The sequence below is a fragment of the Enhydra lutris genome, unplaced genomic scaffold, assembly GCF_002288905.1.
Source record: "Enhydra lutris kenyoni isolate GAN:26980312 unplaced genomic scaffold, ASM228890v2 scaffoldscaffold4, whole genome shotgun sequence".
Taxonomy (NCBI): domain Eukaryota; kingdom Metazoa; phylum Chordata; class Mammalia; order Carnivora; family Mustelidae; genus Enhydra; species Enhydra lutris.
In genome coordinates, this window is record NW_019154088.1 from 11,950,728 (window position 1) to 11,974,874 (window position 24,147).

At 42.5% G+C, this 24,147-nt stretch overlaps 2 protein-coding genes across 3 annotated transcripts in view; one reads left to right on the forward strand and one right to left on the reverse strand.

Annotated features, from left to right (window-relative positions):
- Positions 1–21,330: 21,330 nt before the first annotated feature.
- On the reverse strand, positions 21,331–23,511 carry LOC111161240 (leucine carboxyl methyltransferase 2). The gene has a single exon (XM_022524841.1). It carries the CDS (start codon positions 23,439–23,441, stop codon positions 21,390–21,392), a length of 2,052 nt encoding a protein of 683 aa, XP_022380549.1. The 5' UTR covers positions 23,442–23,511; the 3' UTR covers positions 21,331–21,389.
- A 63-nt stretch (positions 23,512–23,574) lies between these two features.
- The window catches only part of LOC111161429 (adenosine deaminase like), a 32,402-nt gene continuing 31,829 nt past the window's right edge, over positions 23,575–24,147 (forward strand). For both annotated transcript variants that reach the window (XM_022525067.1, XM_022525076.1), the window contains exon 1: positions 23,575–23,822. The gene's annotated coding sequence lies outside the window, so the exon portion shown is untranslated. The remainder of the gene's footprint in view (positions 23,823–24,147) is intronic.

Consider the following 24,147-nt stretch of genomic DNA (forward strand, 5'->3'; position numbering starts at 1 on the left):
CTTCACAGAGTTGCTTTGAGACTCAAATAGATAATGTTTGTAAAAGCCTTAAAGTGCTACACAAACATTAGCCAGTTTTATTTGGCAATAACAGTAATATTTATGATCCTTCAGAATGTGAGCTTCATACAAGAATGTGTCAAGATGGGCTTCCCAAAGAGACATTCATGACCATAGAGAACTTGCCATAACCTAGTCCAGCCCAATCTCATGCAGCCTTGTCTCTACTCCTGGCCTGATTATTCTCAAGGGGATGGAAAACATATATGACCTGAACAGATTAGGTCATACCCTTGCTTCAGACTCACCAATGGCTTGCCTTGCTCCACAGTCCAAAATCTTCACATGGCTCACACGTTCTGCCGTGTTCTACCCTGACCACATCTCCAGCCGTATTGCCCACCATTCTTCCTCTCACTTGCTGATCTTTTCTTGGCTTGCCCAATCCATTCCCTTCCCTGGTCACACTCTGTACCCCCTCTCCAGACCTACACTGAAATGTCACTTTATCACAGAAGCTTTTTCTAACTAGCTGAGACCCCATATTTACTCTCTTGGAACGCTTAGCTTCTCCTTCGCAGCACCGATCACACTCGAAACAACCATAAGTATACTTTTTCTTCTCCTCTAGACTCCCTGCCTCCTATGCATCGTTTGCATGATTGCTCCCAAACAGGCTGAGCCATCTGCAAAATGAAGCCCATTTTCTACGATACTTGAATTACAACAACACCAATCCCTCCCCTATGAAATTAGCTGGAAGTCAATAACTCCGGAGATCCCCTCCCTCCCCAGAAGTCCTAGATTCCCTCCCCTAGAATTCCCCAGGGTTCCTTACTTTTGTGCACAAATCAGCTCTGCTGCCTTGACCCCTGGTGCCTGCTTGGAGAATAGGAGCTCAACCGCAGTCTTTCAAAGATGGGTTGACGGTTCTGTCAGGCTAGATGTTTTCGGCCAACCCCACAAGCTGGGGAGGACTACAGAGGCATTTAGCTATATAGCTGGGAGGGTGTGGCAGAAGGGGTTAATAAGATCGGCCACACCCACTGCCTGGGCAGCTCCTGAACCTCTGCTATAGACCAGGTTCTCATCCAAACAGCCCCTTCCTGGTTGTGAGTCCCTGCCTGCCTGTCTGACCACAATCTGGACCACCCAGGCCATCAAACTTGTTTTAAGGAGTAAGCATCCAAGGGAAGTTAGTCATAGTTGTCTCCTAATACCCCCTTTCCAGGTGTTCCTTTGCCACTTGAAAATGATGGAGGAAGAGTAATGGAGGAGTTTCACCTAAACATTAAAACCTAGGGTGGAGGTAAGGCCAGTTTTGCCAACAACAACCCCAAAATGGACAAAAATATTTTTATTCTTTTTATAATGTATGTGTTAATCCTATCAATTATGCTGCAACCAGATTTTGTCTTCAGGCTGAACATAATCCAGTTTCCTCTACTTTTTATTCCAACCCCACCTACCACCAGCACAGTTCACTATCACCCCTCCTGGACCACTCTACCTTCTAACTGGCCTCCCATGGCACACAATCCCTATACCACACAACACCCAGAGTAATCCTTCAGAAAAGCCAAGATTATCAGATGAGTCCCTTGCTTAAATTCTTCTGTATCTTCTTATTCCCCTTAGAGTAAGGTCCAAAAGATATAATACAGTCTTGTATGTTCTAACTCTCCTCTCCTTTTCCTTGTTCTCTTTCTGCTGCAACCATTCATTCATTTGACACATATTTGCCAAGCATCTGTTGGAAGAAAAGAGTAGCCAGTGTGAGAGGGGTGAGGTTGGTGGGGGGAATGACTTGAGGAAAGGGTCAGAGAAGAAGAGGATGAACCCCACTGGTCATGTTAACTATGGTTAGTTCAGATTTCCTCTGAGCTTTCCTGGTTCTTGGGCACATCTGTTTTCTCACAATAACTTACATGCATTTTCCTGGAATATTCTCCACTCTTTTATTCTGCTAGCTAAATGGTCTTCTTTCTTTAGAACTCTAGCTTAAACATTACTTACTTCTGGATGACTTCCTTGATAAATGTCTCATAGTTTTCATTCGTTTCATTTGTTCAGCCACAAAAATATATTGAGTGTCTGTCATGTGCCAGGCACTGTTCTAGGCTCTGTGGATACAACTAAACAGATTTTCATCAAATTAGAAAGCTATGTGTGGGACGATATGACAGGAAATGTGGTTTACATGGTATACCCAGAATCTGTCTTAGGGAACTCCCTTGAGGAGCATCTCAAAGAGACGGCCATCCTTTGGAGCAACAAAGGTACAGCAAGCATCTCTAGGCTTTGGGCTGAAAGGGACACATCTTATGAAGATATAGTAGGCCTAAGAAAGTAGTGACTTCAAATTAATTGCAGGCACTGATTTGGGACCTAGCTGCTTCTCAAATGGACAGCACTATGAAATCCAAAGTTTATTTACTTAGAAACAGTAGTGATTTCCCTAACCAACCCCACGGAGGACATATGGCTATTAGTGGAATAGACATATGGTTATTAGTGAAGAGATATATGGTTGTTAGTCCCCATAAGAGACATATGGTTATTAGTGAAGAGTGGCTGTATCCAACCTCTGCTGCAGACTCAAGTAGCAAGTTGTTAGGGGCTGCCACTATTTCCCAGATGGAATTCTGCAACCCCAAGTGGTGTCTGGAATGACTCCTTTCAGAATGAGCCTCTGAAAGTTTAAACAAAGAAATTCTGTTTTGGTTTTTTTTTTAAGATTTTTTTTTTATTTATTCGAGACAGAGAAAGACCACAAGCAGGGGTTGGGGGCAGAGGGAGAGGGAGAAGCAGACTCCTTGCTGAGCAGGGAGTGTAACATGGGCCTCAATCCCAGGACCCTGGGATCATGACCTGAGCTGAAGGTAAATACTTAAATGACGGAGCCACTCAAGTGCCTCAACAAAACAAGTCTTTTTTTAATTCATTCAACAAACATTTTTAATTTTTAATTATGCATTTAAATTTATTTATTTATTAATTATCATTAGGTTTTTTTTCATTTTTAATTTTTTATTAATATATAATGTATTATTAGCCCCAGGGGTACAGGTCTGTGAATTGCCAGGTTTACACACTTCACAGCACTCACCATAGCACATACCCTCCCCAATGTCCATAACCAACCACCCTCTCCCTACCCCCCTTCCCCAGAGACCCTCAGTTTGAACAAATATTTTTGTTGAGAGCTTCCATGAGTGTGGCCCTCAGCTAGATTCTAAAGGTGCAGCAGTAAATAACAGACATGGTTCCTATACTCACAGAGTTTATACTCTACCAAGGGAGATAAACATCTCTAAACTAATTACTTAGCTCCAAGTGAGCAAGTAAAGAGTATTCTGAAACCATATTTCAAGAGAGCCTCGTCAGTCTGGGGAAGAGTGGAAGGTGGGGACAGGAAGGCCTCCAGGGGGAAAAAGATCTTTGACTTTGTTTTATAAGATAACTGGAAATTCTAAGTATGGGAAGATGACGCTGAGTGGCAAGGAGCTGAGCAAACACCCTGCAGTAGAAAGAAGCAGGTGTGAGTCCCCTAACATTTCTGAGAGAAGGTCGGTGCGACTGAAGTACCTAGAGCAAAAGGGAGCATAGGATGAGATGAAGGCCAGAGATTTCATTTTGGGGTTATGACAATGAGAAGCCATTAAGTAAGTTAGGAAATGTCATGTTTATGTTTATGTTTTTTTTGTTTGGTTTGGTTTGTTTATTTATTTATTCGACAGACAGAGATCACAAGTAGGCGGAGAGGCAGGCAGAGAGAGAGGAGGAAGCAGGCTCCCCGCTGAGCAGAGAGCCCGATGCGGGGCTCCATCCCAGGACCCTGGGATCATGACCCGAGCCAAAGGCAGAGGCCTTAACCCACTGAGCCACCCAGGTGCCCCTCATGTTTGTGTTTAAAGAGATCATTCTGACTTTATGGTGGAAGAGCAATTGGGAGGGGGGAGCAAAGGTGAATGGAAGGAGACCTATTGGGAAACCCCTGAAGTGAAGCAGGAGAGAAACGATGGAGACCTGAACCAGGGTAGTGGCATTAGAGATGTTCTCAGCAGAGGACACTAGAGGCTTTAGAAGGTAAACTGATAGACTATGGTAATTGATTGGATATGTGGAGTGAAGTAAAAGGAGATGTCATGAGTCCTAAGGGTTCTGGCTTCATGCATCTTGGTGGGTAGTGATGCTGTTCTTCAAATAGGAAACACTGGATGAGAACCAAGCTTGTAGGGTCAGAGTAGGGGTCAGGTTCAGGATTTGTGGTTGAGTTTGAGATGCCCTTTAGACGTACAACAGAAAGTCTGATTAGGCTGTTAAACAGATGAATTTGGAGCTTACAGGACAAGTCTGGATTCAAGATGTAAGAAGTCATTGGAGCTGAGAGTTTGGATGTGTGCACCTGGGAAAAGTTGTAGAGTGAGAAGAGCACCTAAGACAGATTTTGAGGAACACCAGCACTTGAAGGGTGGGTAGAGGAGGAGGATGGCCATGGAGGCTGAACAGAATCCAGAGAGGTAGTAGGAAACCAAGGAGGTGGTTGTCCCAAGAGGACAAAGAAAGGGAATCTCAAGAAAAAGAAAGTGCTTATCGGTAGGAAGGGCTGACAAGCTATCAAGTAACACAAAGTCTGAGAAGTGTCCATCAGCTTTGTAGTATGGAGACAGTTGGACCTGGGAGAGAAAGATTTTGATAGTGAGATGGTGGGAAAGAAGATATTGGAGAGAATTGAGAACGTCATGGCAGGGGAGGGAATGGATCCAGTGAATGTGGACAGTGTTGGGGTGGACTTTCTTTCCTATCACCAGGCTTCATTTTCATTCTTTTTAAAAATAACCAGCAAAGGGAAAAATTCAGGACACCTAGAAGTAGAGGCCAATTGAAGAGAATTCTTTCACTGTCCCTTTATTTTCTACTCAAAACAATATTCAGTAACATTTAAACATTACCCACTTTTGGGGCAACCAGATGGCTCATTTGGTTAAACATCCAGCTCTAGATTTCGGCTCAAATCATGATCTCAGGATTGTGAGACTGAGCCCTGCATTGATCTCCACACTCAGTGTGAGTCTGCTTGGGTTCTCTCCCCTCCTTCCTTTTCCCCTCCCCCACTCCCAGCATATTCTCTAGATAGATAGATATAGATATAGACATATAGATATAGATGTAGATATAGATATTACCTACTTTTGCTTCAACCCTCTGTGAACGAGATGGCAGGGTTGGGTATTTTTTTTTTCTTTCTCTCTTCTTTTCCGAATATCTAAGTCAATCTGGATCCCTTTATGGGGGAAAAACACACAGGGTTTCTCATTCTGGGTACTTTCTTCAAAGACACAGTGGAAGCAGATTTATTTGTAGATATAACATTGATCTAAACATATTCCCTCACTTGAGCCCACTGCAATGGGTAGGTCTTGCACTATTTGTAATTTTAACATAAAAGCATGATTGGGTAAAAATTTCTTACCAAAATTCTGAAGCAGTGTTACATATTCCACTTGGATAACATCAGAAATTTGTCATCTGAGAAAAGGCAGCAAATCTTCGGTTAATCTGGCTTTTATTTTTTTTCCAAAGAAATAGAAAAAACTTCATACCCAAATGGTGAGTACCAGGAGAACTTTGGGCCTATTTGGGGAATTTGACCACGGGGCCTCCGTTATAACAACTCTTTTAAGACGTTTGGTGGTGAGGGAAGGGTAGCATCTGAGAGGTCAAAGGAGAGCTTTACCTTAATGGGGGAGAACTAAGCATGATTAAATGTTAATAGGAAAGAATGAGTAGGAAGGGATTAGGAAGGATTAGGAAGGAGAAGCAGTATTTCAGGGACTTCAAACTCAAATAACCTAAATGCATGAGGCAGTGGGATGTAGGAAATAGAGAGAGTGCAGGAACTACAGAGACTGGAGAGTACAGGCTCTTTCTGAATATTTGCCTGAGGTACAGGGGATTCTGGGAGGTGAGGGAGCTCTTCTTGATTGTGATGCTAGTATGCCTACAAATGTATGTGTTGGTTAAAACTCGTGGAATTACACACTAAAAAGGATGGATTTTACTTTACATTTTTCCTTATTGTAAGTAAAAAAATAAATAAAAGGGGGAAAAAACCTATATAAGCCAAACATAGGATATGTCTGTGGGCCACAAGCATCATTTTGTGGTCTCTAGAATAATTGAGAGAATAAAGCTTTTGAAAAGATGTGAGGAATGGGACCTAGACATCAGGCAGAGAGGCTCACATCAGCTGGAGGAGGAATAGGATTTCTGTGGTACCGGGAGGAAAGGTAGTAAGGGAATGAAACCAGGAAGACAAGTTTGTGTGGAATCAGACCCTGGGATCATGACCTGAGCCAAAGGCAGAGGCTTTAACCCACTGAGCCACCCAGGCGCCCCCCAAAAAACTACTTTTTCTTCAACAGCTTGGCTTGTGGCTTCCATCCCTAAGGTTCCCTCATGTTCAAGATGGCCACAGGAGCTGCAATAGAAGGGGGAAGGGGGAGAGGGTAGCTCTTCCTGATCAATCAACTCTCTTAAGCTTTCTTGCAGCAACCACCCTATATCCTTCCTCATTTGCTGAAATGCAGTCAGAAGACCAACCTGCCTACAAAGGAACCTGGGAAATGTCGTCTTTTATCCCTAGCAGCAATGTGTCCAAGTAGACATCAGGGTCCTATTATTAAAGAATATACCTGAGAGTATGGAACTGCTAACTTTTACCACAGTGATCTGTCGTTCTCTAATGGGGCTTATCCCAGGATATAACCTGGGAGTTGGTTTCACCAGGAGTTGGGACTTGATCAGACAAATGGTATGAAAGTGTTAAAGAGCAAGAGTCTAGAACTGCTTGAGAGAGTGACTAAAAGTATGAACCATGGATTTTAAACTAGTCTGGGGAGAATGATGAAGGCAGGAGGAGACTGAAGGCTAGAGAGAAAGTGGAGATCTTACTACTTAGATATCCTGATGCCATGAAAGAAAGAGTCCTGCTGAAGAAATTGAGCAGGCAAGCTTGAAGAACAGGTGATTGTGGTGGAGAGGGAGAAGTGAGGCTCTAGAGAGATGGGATGACAACGTTGAAGCTCAAGTGAAGATCAGGAGTAATAAGAATCCACCAGCCCTCTTTCCTGTTGCTCTTTCCTCCACATCTACTTTCTACTTCGATGAGTGTGTATCCACAGTATTTCAAACTGAGGGTGTACTACATGCATGCCATGCCCTACCTCATATCCACTTGGCCCATCTTTAACTCTAGCTATTTCTGCAACTGTCAGGTGTGACCCCATAGCACCATGTCTCAGCTTCAACAAGAATCTCTCGCCCTCTGCCCCAGCATTTCTCTGACCTGCTATGCATTCACACATATACAAACCTAAAAGGGAAAGAAAGTTAGTACTCCGAGGGGTAATCCTTGACCACGGAGACCAGGATCTGGTAGATAAATGCTCCCTCTGGTCTCCTTCAGGGTGGACAATGCTGAGGTACATTCTTCTTGGCTTTCCAAAGGGTCCTAGCAAGACTGAGTCCTGGATGCCCATAACAGTGACCAGCTTGATAACACATATTTTTTATTGTGTTAACATATAAAATTTACCATTTTAACAATTTTATGGTGTAAAATTCAGGAGCATCTAGTACATTCCATCATGCAACCATCACCACTATCTAGCTCCAGAATACTCTCATCACCCCAAAAAGAAACTCCATACCTAGTAAGCCATCACTCTCCACTCCTCCCTACCCCAACTCCTGCTAACCACTGATCTGTCTTCTGTCTCTATGAAGCTGCCTATTATGGATATTTCATGTAAATGGAGTCACATAATATATACCCTTTCCTAGCTGGATTCTTTTACTTAGCATATGTTTTTGAGATTCATTCATGTTGAAGCATGGATCAGTACATCTTTTTTATGGCTGAATAATATTCCACTATATGGATATATGACATTTTGTTTATCTGTTCATCAGTTGATGGACGTTTAAGTTTTTTCTGCCTTTTGGCAATTGTATATAGTGCTGCTCTTGAGTGGCAACCCATTTTTATATTGGCTTTTCTTCCTTCCCAGTCAATGTAGGAGATAGAACGGTGTGGGAAGAATCTGGAAGCTGTGAGGCCACTGCAATAGTCCAGGGGGAAAGGGACACCTTGGAGATCTGGACTAAAGCAACAGGACATAAAGAAGGGGCTACATGTTAGAGACATGCAGAATTAGGACTGATGGGATTTGGTGACTGTGAGGAGACAGGACCCGGTAGATGGGGGAGGGAAATGAGGATGATACTAGAATTTTAACTTAAAACCAATGTTTTAAATTGCTGCCCTCTTCAGAGCCCAAATATTTGATAATTTTGATAGCGAGCACATAAATAATTACTATATTACTAAATACCACATAAGTCCAACCAACTGTGGGGACAAGTATTTCTGGGTTCCTAAAAGCAGGTCCACACTTATAGTTTGCACAGCCCCTGAGCAAATATTTTTTGCAGGGTCCCTATCTGAATAAAAATTTGGAATCACCCAGTCAGCATGCCAACATCATTCTGGCAGCTCAGTCTTGCAGGATCCCTCAAGGAAGTATCTCATTGGCCAACTGGAGTAATCTGTTCACCCGGCAATCTTCCAGAAACATGATCCTGGCCACAGTGCCCAGGGACAACCCCATAGATTTGAGTCCTAGAACTCCTCAGGGTATCTGGTTAACCCCATGTTGGGGAGGGAAAGATATGGAGAGTTAGAGTGCCTGAAAGAGATTAAAAATGGAGTTTGGGGCCCATAAGGGACCAGGTCCAAGCTAGTCCCCACTGCCAGCAATTACCAGAGAGGGATTTAGAAAATTTTAAGGAAGGCAATCCAAAGTGCAGGAACCTCTCACTTGCCCAGGTCTGAGGGTGGTAGAACCCAGAATGTTCTGGGATTAATGTGAACTTTAGGAAGCAGAATTGGAGATGGAAACCAACATTTGTTTTGAGTGTGTCCTACCTGCCAAGTACCATGCAAGACCCCTGCATCATTTGATCTTTATAAGCACCTTGTGAGGTAGGTACTATGAAACCCATTTTACAGATGAGAAAACTGTGTCCCAAAGAGATTAGGTGACCTCCCTCACGTCACCCAGTGGTGAATCCAGGTTCTAAACTGTGTTCCTTTCCTATACACCCTGTGCCTGCCCAGAAAGGGTCTTGTCTTCCCACTTCAACTAAAAGGGCATGTACTATTTCTCTACAAAGAGTATGTCACTCTGATCTCCTTTTTTACTTGCTGAACATTCTCTAGTCGACTGAATACATTCTACGCTGAGTTTCTGTGACTGGGTTTTAGCCATGGCCTGAAGCCCCCTCTGATCTTTTGAACAAAGGGATAAGGAGAATACTTTCTTGGTTTTCATTCAATAATTCCATGGCTCCTAAACCCCTATCACAGGACCTAGGAGTCCACCTGTGCCTGATGATCCCCTGCCTGTTCTGGGAAGGTTCAACTCACACATGGAATGAACTCAAGCAACTCCCTGAAAAACAATTTAAGCCAGAGGAAGAGTCATCAGGCTAGGTGATAGAAGGTTTATTCAGAACCTTACAAGAAATTAAGTTAAGGCCATTCTGCATCAGTCTGTGGTGACGTAAATGATTATTCTAGTTTGGATTGTCATTGGCTGGGACAGACTTTGGGCAAAAATCATTAGGCAAGGTGTGGCTGTTCTCTAACTTTGGCTGACGAAATCTTGCACCTAGGCAAAGGGCCAGGCAGAATTTAAGGACAGCTACGTGGCTTAGCTGTTGTTTCAACACTTTCACCAGAAGCCCTGAATGAGAGATGGCTTCATCTCTTGAGAAGTGTTGACTTAGGTCAGGTAAGAGTTTCTCTGCTTTATAGGCATCTTGGTCTCCTTCTCTTGAGCCTCCATCTTTTTTCCCAGCCCATTACTTATGACCCCATAAATAACTACAAATGAATCAATAAAATGGAGCTCCTGTGAAGGCAGAAACTCAGGATTTACATTAGAGGGAGAAAAATTGTAAATATAGCGTCCTGAAAGAGGACATTTGGATAGTTTGTAAGAATGAGACAGTGAGGGGCGCCTGGGTGACTCAATGGATTAAGCCTCTGCCTTTGGCTCAGGTGATCTCAGGGTCCTGGGATCCAGTCCTGTGTCTGGCTCTCTGCTCAGCAGGCAGCCTGCTTCCCACCCCCCCGCCACACACAACCCACCCCCCACCCCCCGCCTACTTGTGATCTCTGTCTGTCAAATAAATAAATAAATAAATAAAATCTTTTTTTAAAAAAATGAAAAAGAATGAGACAGTGTGTCCTGTGATTTGAACAAAACCTCAGGACTGGATGAGGTGCTGAGAGTAACCATTAATATAAGTTCCAAGATTCAAAACAGTCGCTGTTTTCATCAGCCCTAGAACAGAGAATTACTCACAGTCCCTTGGAAATGACACTTACTATCTCAAGAAGGGGTAAGGAAGATGCCTCCCAGAGTGGTCTAATATCAGAATAGACATTGTTTCTTCCTTGGGGGTAGTTATCCCAGAATCTGAAAGTCAATGCCTACTCTTAACTTTTGACCTATAGCAAATAAGGTTATAGATATGAAACCAGGACCTAAAAGCAGTCTGGTTTCTAAGGAACTTGATAAAGCAGTAGCAACATTTCTGGATGAGAGAATGACTTCCAGGTTAGCTCACCCCCTAGCGCTAGTCCCAAAACTTGGCCATCCAAGTTACAACACAGGGACTGGGCACCTGGGGCAGCTAAATTTATTACATCAGCTCTGGGAAATACCATACATTTCCATCATTGTTTCATGTTTGGTGGGTTGATCTAGACAAAAGGACAATGATTTCCCTTGATGGCTTGTGTTCAGCTGCTGCAACAGAAACCAATGCCTGGGTTATTTGACTTCATCCTGGCATAAAATTATGGCCCTGTAAAAGCAGTAGAGACAGTGAAGGGTTATGTAAGGTTTAGGTCTCAAAGTCAACAGAAATGGGTTTCAGGTTGCCGGGCTGACAATGCAGAGAGGGAGTTTTGTCATTCCAGGGGCAGGGCTGATGCTGCCTGTAAGGCCAGTCTGACTAGCAGCGCATTCTCAGAGGTATTGTCCTTGATGCTAACTTGACTATTCCAGTTTGGGTCTGTAAAATGTCAAAGGCCTTTTTGTCATGGTGATTGTTCTTACAAGGCAGATTAGTGCCATGGTGTGGTATTCAGTCCAAGCCTCGGAGCTACCTTGAGACTGGATTACTATAGGATTCTCAAACCTGAGTTTGAATCCTGTCCCAATGATTAGCCTATGTCTGTGAATAAATTACATCCCTTCCCTAAGCCTCAGTTTCCTCATCTTCAAAGGGGACATGATAATAGTACCTCTTTACACGGTTGAGAGGATTATAGGAGATAATTCTTGAAAGCTCTTGGCTCACTTCTGGGCACAGAGTCAGCACTGAATAAACAGAAGCAATTATGACTATTTAAAAGGCCTATGTCTGCTCAAGTAGGGCCCTTCTCTTTTCTTGCCTTCCTTATTTTTACTGAAGGAGCCCCTGGCCAGGTCTACAGAGACTAACCAGTCCTTACTGTACCTCACTGCCCAATAGCCCATTTCATTCCATTTCTGGACAGTTTGGTCACTGTCCTAATGTGGTTACCTATGATGATTACCTCAGCAATTGACTCAGACTTTTTGGTAAGGAAGAAGGCAGGACTATGGGTTGTTGACACCTTATTTGATATAATAAATAAGCGTGAAGCTGTTTGTTGAGTAACTACAAGGCTGGGTCCAGCATCTGGAAATAGTTGAACCTTGCAAGGAACTCAAGTTACCACCAAAGTTCTTTGCTGAATGCAGAAGAATGATAATAACTTATGTTCTCTAGATTTTTCAAATTTACCTGTCTTGAATGATGTCGTGGAGAGGAAATATGTTACTTGTTAAAAAAAAGTATTTATCATCGTGTAAATGCAATACAGAGGATCAAGTTAACAAAAATAATGTGTCTTTATATTTGAGAATTGGCTTTCCTAACTCCTCCCCATTAACTAACAACTTAAATTTATAGATTGGGCCTAAAAACTCACTTGTGTCCCATTAAATCCCATCTTAACCTTCAGGAAATTGATCTATGTATACCATATTGACATACTCAACACATCTTAAACTAAATTCATTTCCTCTTTTTTTTTTCCCCTTTTTACCTTCCTCTTTCCCGACTACGCATTTCTTTCAATAGAGTTACCACTTCAATCTCCAAACCTAGAGTTCTTAGTGGGATCTCTGATTTTTCCAACACCTTTTCCTGTTGTCAGGAGCTACTTGGTCATGTTGCCACATCATGGTCAAGTAGACTGGTTAAGATTCTGGGCCCCATCTTAGACCTAACCTGGTGTGATGCTTGGCTTTACCACATTCATCTGTGTGGAATGAAGCTTGTTAATCTCACTGTGCTTCCATTTTCTCATCTTCAAAATAGGGAAAGTAATAGTTAATTCTTTATGGAGTTGCTGTGATAATTAAATGAGATAATATTCAGCACAATGCCAGCACATAGTAAGTACTTGTTCTGTTACTAGTCTTATTATTATTGCAAATAGTACAGGATGTGTTCCTTCCTCTGTATTTTTATTGTAACTGCTCTATTTTAAGCTCTTATAATTTTGACCTGGGTTACAGATATTGATATCGTATTTTATTCTGCTTCCAGAGTTCCCTCTCTTCACCCTGTCCTGTAGGGCTCTGCCAGATTTGTCTTCCTTAAATATCATACAGCTCTCCAACTCAGAATCCACCTCCTAATAGCAATACCTATGGCTTCCAATCCAGCTTCCCTGGGAAGCTTCCAAGGCCCTCAAGAATTCACCCTGCTCAGTGTCTATCCAGGTTAGTGCAGTAACTGAGGGCACAGGTTCTGTTGGGGCCTATGGGGCTCCACCATTGCCTGACTGTGTAACCTTAGGTAATTGTGTTGTTTTAGTCATTTCAAAGTGTAAACTCCCTGTTTGGGCTATTTCTTCATTCTTAAGACCTCCTTCTTCCTGATTTCTTTCAAAGGTGGCTTCTGAGTATAGGGGGAGCTTACACATCCTCACAGGGGCAGGGGCACAGACCTTCGGCTCCCTTCTGATTTTGGATATTCTGTGTCTGGTCCTGCTGTGTCTATGTTGGTTTGCTGAGGTTCTTATGGTCCCACCTTGCTCTCCAAATCTCATGCTGGGCCCCTCCTTTCCTCCACTGAAATTTGTGGTCCCTTCCCCAGCAGCTTCACTAAGCCTGACCCCAGGCCTCTGCCGGTCTGCTGGATATTTCAGTGTGTTTGTGTTGTGCTGGTCATAAAGGAGCTTCTGCTTTCATTAAATACCACACACTGGCTGTGGGAAATGGTGGTGCTACTTCAGACCTTCATATTCCTTAGCAATTTCTAAATTACCCATGGCCCCATATTGCTCTGGTGCCATGTTGAATATGGAGTTTCGCTGAAAGGTTTACGATTTTCCCGGGCCTTGCCTTGAGAACTGAGAAGAAACTTCCTGCATTGGGAGTTGCCTAAGTCCATCTAGATGATTCTACCATCCTTGACTCCACCTCCCCTCTCTTTTGACCCCAAGGTAGAGTTGGGAGAGTGGGAAGATAGCTCATACCTCAAGTCTTGTCATCCTTCTCCTTTTCTCTCCCTTACAGGACCAAAAAGTTTTCAGCTGCTTTTCCATCTAGAAGGTGCTTCCCTTGTGTCTTATTTTCTTATTTTGTACTCTAGCTTCATGACCTAGTATTAAAGTCTAAATGACTTAAAGAGCAAAATAGGAACCATCAAATAGGCATAATACGTTGGAAGGCATTCCAAAGGCATGCTATCTCAACTGTATATTTTAAGTGTACCTGAAAAGACTTACTTCTTGCCTCTATTCAACAATACTCTATCCATCCTTTCCACGCAAGGCATTTATCTCACATTATCCTTGAGGTATTCTTTCTCTATTCCTTCTCACTCTAGTCAACACCCCCCCTTTTTTTTCAAGAATATCTATGTGGCTATAAAACCTCTCTCAATTAAATGCTTTATCTGATTTCTCTAAGATATTCTGATTCTAAGCATTATGCTGTCCATACTAACTGTTATCCAATTGTTTTATTATTATTGTCTTATACAATAATGACAGTAAGTGTTTTAAAGTGAATTGTTGGCTAACACATAGCAGGATATGGAAGCCACAGGTTGTACTGTTCTAGCTGAATCGACACTAGTAGGAGTCTAGGTGGTTAGCTCAAACCAAAAGTGACTACTGGTGAATCTTAACCCAAACTGAAAATTTCAAAATATATTGGGCTAGAGGGTAAGTTGCAGGTTCAAGTCACTACTGAATGGATCTTCTTAATAGTTAGAATATGGTTAATATACTGATCTCCCTCAAAATAATACAAAAAATTCAGTATCTCAGATGACTTATCTTTATTACTACTCACCAGATGTCTGAGTGGGAGATGGAGGAAGCAGTAAGACTAAGAATGGGGTTCCTGAAAACAGATGTGTATAATCACAACTGTATTCTAAAGGTTCTGGATGATTCTTTCTGAGTTTATGACCAATGGCACAGGCTTGCATGACAGGAGTTTGTGGTTTTGTTTTTGTTGTTGTTGTTGTTTTGGCATTATTCTTCACTGATGTTTCTATATTCTTCTACAAGAAGCCAGTGGCATAAGATTATTATCCTGAAAGGGTATGAGAAAGGATTGGCTCCAAGAAGTTAAACACCTACAGTGAGAGATCCTTGTTCAGTTTCAGTGTTTATAGTTTCAGGTGCTGGGAATATAAGATGAATAAGATACTATTCCTGCCCTCAAGGAGTTAGATCTGCAGTGAGAAGACAGACTAGAAAACAGATTATAAGACAATATGGTAAGTGCAATATGGAGGATATTTACAAGGTATATTGTAATATAGGAGGGTAACCCATCCCAGCCTGAAAGGGTAAGGGTATTAAAATCATGGAATGCTTTTTAAAGATAAGCTTCAAGAGGTGCTTGGGTAGTGCAATTGGTTTAACATCCCACTCTTGGTTTTGGCTCAGTTCATAATCTCGGGGTCACAGGATCAAGCCCCACATCTGGCCCTGGGCTCAGCGTGGAGTCTGCTTGAGACTATTTTTCCCTCCCTCTGCCCCTGCCTCCCACTTGTGCTCTCTCTCTCTCTTAAGTAAATAAATAAATCTTAAAAAAAAAAAAGATAAGCTTTGAAAGTCAAGCAGGAGTTGTATACACAGGTTAAGAGTAAGGTAAGAAGAGAAGCATCAAGAATCTCATAGGGAGAACACTGTAAGCAAAAGAATGGAGGTATTTGGAGACTCAGGTGTAGTTCCATATAACTGGGATCTCAAGTAAGAAGAAGAGGTATAGCAGGGGGTGAGGCTTGTGACATAGGGAATGTCAGACTCTGGCTTTATGAAAAAATCTACTAATGGAAAATTACACAGCATGCTTAGCAAATATTAATAGAGAAAGAAGTTAAAAATCAGAAAAAAACCAAGACAGTGAATCTGAATGAAAGTGGCTCTGAGAAGGGCTCTGGGAGCCAGGAGCAGCCAGGCATGGGCCATCTCATAGAGGATTTGCCCCTCTTATTCTTCAAGTTACAATTTGTGTTTCCAATTCAGCCATTTTTATTTGCCAGTTCCATTCTTGTGTTTGGTCTGGTTATTTACAGAAGGCAAAGGAAAAAATGAGTGAATGTAGAGAATAAGGAGGAAGGTTATAAAATAGATATTTGAGTAAGTGACTCTCCATTTGGATGTCTGACATGGCAAAGTTAATATATCCAACCTGAACCCCTGATCTACCCCCTCTACTGCCCCCACAAATTTGCACCACCTTTTGGTGATGGCAACTCCAATCTTCCAGTTCCTTTGGACCAAAGTCTTAGAGCTCATTCTTCATTCCTCCCTTTTCATCATATTCCATATCCAGTCCATTAGGTAATTTTGTTAGCTCTTCCTTCAGAATATACCCCAATCCCACCATTTTTCACCACTCCAGTTGAATCCACATCATCTTTCATCTTTATGACTACAACAGCTTTACAACAGGTCTCCCTGCTTTTAATCTTGACCTCCTACAATCTATTCCTCTTATGATGTCCAAAGGGATCCTTTAAAAAATGTGAGTCAAATAGGTGCCCCTTGGGTGGCTCAGTCAGTTGGGTGTCTGACTCTTGATTTCTGCTCAGGTCATGATTTCAGGGTCCTGAAATCAAGCCCCATGTTAGCCTCTGTGCTTGGCAGGGAATCTGCCTGAGATTCTCTCCCTCTGCACCTCCTGTCCCCTCTGCCCTCCCCCCATTCATGTGCTCTCTCTCTCTCAAATAAATAAAATAAGTCTTTTTAAAAAATGTGAGTCAATACCCTACACAACCCTCCTTTTCACCCAGATCAAAGCTAAAGTTATTACACTGAATTTCTTAAGGAGCTTTGCTCTGGCTATTCCCCCTACCTGAAACACTCTTTCATTAATAATCTTCTTAGTTAACTCTATTACATTCCCAAATTTCATGGCTCCATAGAGTGATCCTGTCCACACTTTTTAGTTATTGTAACCTGTTACCCCTATCCCTATGCACTCCTGATCCCCCTTATCCTATTATACTTTTTCTTATTTCCACAGTCCTTATCACTTCTAATATAATATGTATTTATTATCTTTGTTGTTTAGCTTCTTGTCTCCCCTTACTAGGCTGCAAATTCCACAAAGGATTATTTGGTTCACTGATCTATCCTATTTAGAATACTAACTACTGAATGGATGAATGGATGAATGAGTTGCTTTGGTCAACTGAAAGCTTCACTTTATATTATCCAAATTTCCCATTGTTAACCTATTTCAGAAACTAGTACTGAGAAACAGAAGAATGAGTCACATGCATCTTAATTCTAGGGACTGAATAAAAAAAGGAAAACAAGTTTTCCTATGACCTGACCCTGTGGAGAGGGAAGAATGTATTTTCCTTATTGCTCTGAAGTTTTACATGAATAGTTATCAGATTTTTAAAATTTGGTTTATATGTATGTATATATGTACGTAGGCCTTTCCTACACCTAAGATTATAAACATACTCTTTTATACTTGTTACTTTTATACTTTTTATACTTGTTCTCATATAATTTAGTTTGGCTTTGTTTTTTAAGTCTGGTCTTTAATCCATCTGGCATTTGTGATTGTGATTTGTGAGAAGTAGGAAGCTGACATCACTTTTCACAAATGATTAGCCAAGTAGTACCAAACTGTACATATACTTAAGAGTCCAGCCATTCATCACAGGTCTGAATGTCACTTTACTATACAATCTATTCTTTTTTTTTTTTTAAGATTATATTTATTAACTTGACACAGAGAAAGAGAGTACAAACAGGCAGAGTGGCAGGCAGAGGGAGTAGAAGAAGCAGGCCCCGCAATGAGCAGAGAGCCCAGGACCCTGGATCATAAACTGAGCCAAAGGCAGACACTTAACCTACTGAGCCACCCAGGCATCCGTATACAAGAATATACAGATATTCTTGAATTCTTTGTTTCTTCAATCTATTTGTCTATTCTGGCACCAATACCAAATAATTACTATGACTTTACAATATATTTTGATTTTCTGGGATAATCTCTGATCTTAACATTATAACTCACTATTTATTATTAATTTTAGCCTGAATCAAACATAAATCCATTCTTCATGTGCATGAATTGAACATTTACTATGTTATGCCTTGGAAATAAAAATTGTTCACTGGAGGCCCCTGGGTGGCTCAGTTGGTTAAGCATCCGACTTCTGATTTCAGCTCAGGTCATGATCTCAGGGTTGTGAGATTGAGCCCCACGTCAGGCTCCATGCTGGGCATGGAGCTTGCTTAAGATACTCTCGCCCTCTCACTCTGCCCTCTCACTCACTTCCCTCTCAAAAAAAAAAAAGAAAAATTGTTGGTTGGATTCAGTTGTCCATATTTAAATTCCGTTTACTGAGGTCTAGACTGCCTTTTCAGTTAAGTTTTTAGAAGGAAAGGAAAGATGGGAAAGTTGGTTTTTTCCTCTTAAGTACTGCTTAAGTTGCTGATATAGCCATACATAAGATCTGCTTTACTAAATTTTTCTGAAATAGTAAGTCTACATATGAATCAGAAGTTGAGAGGCGCTAATGAAAAGCCTAAAAATGTGGACAAAGGCTAGGGAATGAGAAAATCAGAAAGTAGTATCATATCCTAAATTTACAATTTATTTTCTAGCTTTAGACTGCCATTTAGATGGCAAATAACTTTTTGCATAAATATTAGGGCAAGTTTTTTCCTCTCCCTGTATTAAACTTTGAGAGTTACACACCAAGTCATGCCCAGCGAAGCATCACCACATCCTAGTAAGATCCGGTGTGTATGTGTTCATGAGCACATTTAATTGCATGTTCCTACATTCTCAGATTAGCCTTTTGGCAAATTTAACTCATTTCATTTGCAAAGGATATGGGGTAACCATGGTTCATTTCTGAGCAAAGAGGCATGAAGATCAGCTGGAAATTGCAATCAGAGAGGTTTTGGGTGTAATCCATAAAGCTAGGAGTAACACCGGGAAGCCTACCACATTTGCCAATGTTGAAACAGTTGAATTTTTAAAACTCTTAAATAGGAGGTCTTTAAAAACTTTAATGCTCCCCCCACACTAATTAAACGAATACTGACATCTGTTTGTGCATGGTATGTACAATAGTGATATTCAATATTAATTTATTTGAGTGTCAAATTGAACCTCCATCCAGTAAGTATTTATTAAGCATCAAGTATTTTGGGGATAGTGAAATGAACTAGACAGACCCAATTCCTTCCATAGTCAAGGAATTGCCCCTTCCCAGCCAAATGCTTTATGTCATTGACCAAGAAAGATAAGTGAACAGTCTTTAAACTGTGGAATGACAGAAATCTTTTGTTTACATAATCATTGACATCCAAGGAAATCTCAATCTACTCTGAAGCTGATTAAAAGTTTCATAATTTTTGCTTGACATATTTTCATTCTCTCCTTAAACATCAAGTCCAAACATGATTAGCCAGGACTTATGACCCTCCTTGCCTATTTTATATCCCTTTCACTACTGCAGTCAAAAACTGAGTTTAGTTTTAATGTCACACTAGACATTATTGGATCCCTATGAGTAAGAACTCACCTTAGTGACTAGTTCTCATGTTCACCAGATTCTCCAAAGAGTACAGGCTTCTCTCCAACAGGAAAAGAAATAGTTGGCTACATTTGGGGCTGCCATATGAGAGTATTTTCCAAAAGATATCATGTAGTATGGGTCCCAGGGTAGGCATGGGCTGTTCAGTGTTGGGTTTGGGATTACAAACGCATAGAGAATAAACCGGGACTTCAAGGTCTAAGATCACAGAAAGAGAAGACCAAACAGTCCTTGGGCACTGGAACATTATTGTTACATGTCAATTTCCTAACATCACTAAGGAGGATTAAACTTGCAGAAAGATAAAAAATGGATAGTTGATGGTAAAATCCAGAAAGCACACAAAGAAGTGACAGCACTGGCTTTTGAAGAACATATCCTAGAAGAGTTGTCCTTAACTTTGTTTACATATCCTCAGTGGTATGATATACTGTTTTTGAGACCCTGACAGAGTAGATACTCAAAATGAGAAATAGTCTTCCTTCTTTTTTTTTTTTTAAGATTTTATTTATTTATTTGACAGACAGAGATCACAAGTAGGCAGAGAGGCAGACAGAGAGAGAGAGAGGGAAGCAGGCTCCCCGCCGAGCAGAGAGCCCGATGTGGGACTTGATCCCAGGACCCTGAGACCATGACCTGAGCTGAAGGCAGCAGCTTAACCCACTGAGCCACCCAGGTGTCCTAGTCTTCCTTCTTTAACTAGTTTTTCTGGTCTAAAAAGAAATGCAATCACTAAATGAGGTAAAAAACCTTTCATTGACTCTCATAACTGCACCAGGCTCCATACCAGAATTTTATAACAAAAATATTCAGCTGAGTTGGAGAGGTGAAAATCATTGTCCAACTTCAGTTCTCAATCTGGCCCACATCTCTAATTAAACTGTTATGAAACTAGGATCCAGCACTAGTCCATACTGAGTGCTGCTCCAGAGGTACAGAGTAAATGCTGCTGACAAAACTTCTAAGTGTTCTAATGAGCAGAGCTTGAGAAACGAATAATTCCTTAACTGAGTATGATGGATGTATAGGGTTAAAGGTGGAGGGCATGCTTAATCTGGTAATCACTTAGAGAAAATACGGGTAATTCCTCTGGAGAGAACAAGCCCAGTTACTCATAATGCACCACACCGGGCAGTACTCAAGAGGCACCACGCACTACTAATGTAGGTCTGGCTCACATCCACATCTTCTTGACAATCGTGCCCCCACCACCTTTTCTCTCCCCTCACCAAAACTAATGAAAAAAAAATGGTTGATGGCACCATCTGAAAAGTAGCATAATGGAAGGTATAACCTGGACTTTTAAGTCATTTCTAGGTTAGAATTCTAGAACTAACTACTACAAGCTGAGAACACTCATTTCATCAACATTCTGCTTTGATCCTTCCTGCAAGTTGGAGGCAGTTTGTGGTGAATTTAGAAACAAGAAATACAGAGCAGCCTTTCTGCCTTCTGATCATATTCCTCCCAGTTATTTAGTATCTGGCCCACGCAGAGCCTTGCCAGATGCCAAGCTGATAAGCCCTTTTTTTCCTAGGGGTTATTAATATCCATATCTGATAAAGTAATGGGGTTCATTTCAGATTTCATACATGAAGAATGAGGTCAAACCATGTCTCTTTAGCCATATTCAACCTTGTATTCTTCTTTTTTAAAGGGAGTCTCATAAAAACAAGGCCTCAAAAATTAGTTTAAAACTCATTACTGTTCTTCTCCATGGAAATCTTTAGAAAAAAGCAAAAGCTTTATGTACTCCAAAGAGAAACCAGAGTTATCGACTTTGTATTCTCACCAAGGATCTGTTTTAAACTTTTTCAAAGCCTTAGAGTGGAAAACTTTTCACTTGACTTAGGCTAACCGTCACTCTAACTCCATAAATGGATAAACTTAGGAAAATCAATAAACTAGACACAAAGGGATCCAAAGGCTCCCCAATTCCTACTCTAGGACTGTATGGCCATTCTCTTCAGATAGGCCTACTAGTGTTTTATTTTTGTGTCATCTCTCTGAATGTTGGTATGTGTTTAACAAACTCTTTCACGTTCTGTACTGGATAGTAGTGCTAATGAGAAGGAAAAAACGGGGAAGGAAGGAGTGGTAATGTCTATAGACACAGTCAAATCCTGTTTGTGTAAACTTTTATTGTCTAAGTGGGTTGTCAATATATAAAAAGTTCAGTCCTACTGTCCAGCATGTAAGGAAGAAAGGCCTAATGTCACTGTATGGGGGTTTAAATAGGTGCCAAAGGAAAAGCAGTTCCCACCACCTCCAAGGAGCAGGAGCTGCTGCTCTTCAGGAAGGAGGATGCTGGTATGATTGTGTAACATTAATGGCCATGGCACACATGTTGTGTCAATCTGATACTCAGAGCTCAATCCTGTAGTCAAATCAATTACAGTCACTCCAGGAACTGAGGAAGAATGAATCCAGACCCCTCCAACTAGTAGAAGCTTCCCATTGAGCACATGAGCTGTGTGGGAGTACCTTGGTGTAATGGGAGGCTGGATGATTATGGATTCCCAGAGGAATCCACAAGAGATTGGTTTTAGAAAGAGTACAGAGCTTAGTGGCTCCTCAGAAGCACCCAGACCTCCAGCAATAAGGGCTCCCCCTTGCCAGCTGCAGGCACTGTGTGAATGCCGACCTTCAGGTGCTTCCCCCACTACTGGGATATTGACCCAAGCCATTGTCCCCGTATGTAGGAAATGCCAGTCACTTAGTACAGGTTCTACCACACTTCGACCCCCATACACAAACAAGTATTTCTGATTGTCATAGGACACTTCTGTTGTTGAATGCCGCCAACATGACAACGTGGAATCTTCTGGATCCACCTTTGTTATTGTTACATTTAGGTCCTTAGTCGTATTATCCTTACTCTTAGAGATACCAAGTTGGAGAATCCCCAAGGCTGGAGTTACTGGGGACAGTCTCCCTCCAAGAACCAAAACCTCAGTATCTGAAAGTCTTGTCATGGTGTGATAAAGGCGCCCATCCCACTGGGCTCCAGTCTCACAACTGCCTATTTGGTTGCTTTTCCATTCAAAGTCACCATATCTTGAAAGCAAGTGAAACTTGCTCACTCGGCAATGCCGCCCTTCCTGCTCTCCAAATCCTCCCGCACTAAGAATAATGTTTCGGTTCAAAAGCACAGAGGCATGCCCGTATCTCTTAAGGTTTGAGCCTTCGCGGTCACTAGTGACTACACTGGCAGGGAAGACGCCTGATGGAGAAGCAGGATCTATTCGAGGAAACACCTCTGAGGGTGGAAACACCAGAGTTTTGAAGAGAGTGTCTCCCCTAGAAGCGGCCAGAATGAAATAGTGGGCGCACTTCAAATGCCACTCCTCAAACTCATCAAAAGGTTCAAGATTCTCCACGCGCTGGCATTCTTCTGAGGGGAGAAAGCAGCGATAGAATTCATTCATGTCCACGGCACAACAGGCAGTCCAGCCAGCCTGAAGGAAGCGGTGCTTTTGGGCCTCCACGTCGGGAAAGCGGTCTAGGCCATGCAGGGGAGAACTGAGCTGCCGAAAATGCTGCTGCATGACCTGGCCAAAGGCGTCATGCGGCCTCATCTGCTCGTAGGTCACGAAAATGGCATCAGGAAAACGCTGGGCTGCCCAGGCGATGAGGGCCGCGGCATCTTTCGGCTCAAGGTAGGTCAGCACAACCTCAGCTAGAAGCAGAGTGGGTGCGGCCGCGTTAAGGCCAGCGGCGGCCAGGGCCTGGTCCAAACGCGAGAGCTGTCGCAGGTCCACCCCTAGGAGGCGGTAGTCCACACTCTCAAAGCACAGCGCAGACGCCCTGGTCTGGAAAGGCCCTGTTAAAGCGCACAGCTCCGGCGTATCTTGAATCCTCTCTGCCTTGCGCCGGGCCACGTCTGGAAAATCTACTTCCCAAACTGCAGCCCCGGCCAAATGGCCCGCAGATTTCAGGCGAAAATACAGCGAATCTGAACCCGCTCCCAGCGACAAGATCTGGGGACGAAGAGCACTCGGAGCCGCGCATGTCCGTTCAAGGAAGGCGCGTAGGCAATGCCCCACGGCGCGTGCGCGGACGTAGTAGCCGCGGTGGATGAGCGGCGCGCGCCGCGCAGTCCCCGGAACGAGCAGCGCGGCAAAAGGGTCGAGTACGTACCCATGCGCGGCCAGGGAACTCTTGCTGAGGGCGCTGCTGTCATTAGTGCTCTGTACTGCTCCAGCCCGACGCTCGCGGCTCCGCGGGCTCATGGTCGAGATGAGGGAGAGGAGCGACGGTTCGTCACCGGAATGAGCTCTCTTTCATTCTGCCGTACCCACCTCGGGGATTCTGTAGAGAAAAATCAACCCTCTTCCGTGACTCCCCTCCGTGTGTGTGTGCGTCACTTCCGCAAAGAGGGCACCTCACCAATCAGAATTGAGGAGGGTGTAGCTTGTGCTGATGTTCGACTGTGATTGACTTTTTTTTGGATTTTTCTGGGATTGCGTTTTCGCAGAAGGCTGACCCGTACGGCTTATTGTGGGCACGTGGACTGTGTCAGGGAAGCTCAGGTCTGAGCTTATCTTCCGTCTGAAGAGAGAATTAGCTAAGTCCTCATAGTTGACTCAACTGTTGACAGAAATCTTGAAGGGGTGAGTGTGTGGGGACTGACAACCAGACCTTCTTGGACGACAGGGTCAACATTGAGTAATCTGGTGGGGCAAAGTAGGGTTAGAACCACTGAGGTTGGTTGGTGGGCAGGAAGAAGAAGGGGTCGTCCTCAGATGCTAACTACCAGTACTTATTTAATGCTTTCATAGTTTAAAAAGAGATCTCATTTAAATCTGAAATTTAGTCATTGAGGCCAGATGCAAAATGAAGGAACTTTTACAGAGGTTGTGATTCACCCCATAAATGTTTCCCCACAGATAAATACTGTTAATTCCCTTGTATTCGGGCTCTGCAAAGCTGACAATA

Bases quoted from the DNA above. Each gene is read 5' to 3' on its own strand.
- LOC111161240 (XM_022524841.1), bottom strand. From the start codon at position 23,441: ATGAGCCCGCGGAGCCGCGAGCGTCGGGCTGGAGCAGTACAGAGCACT.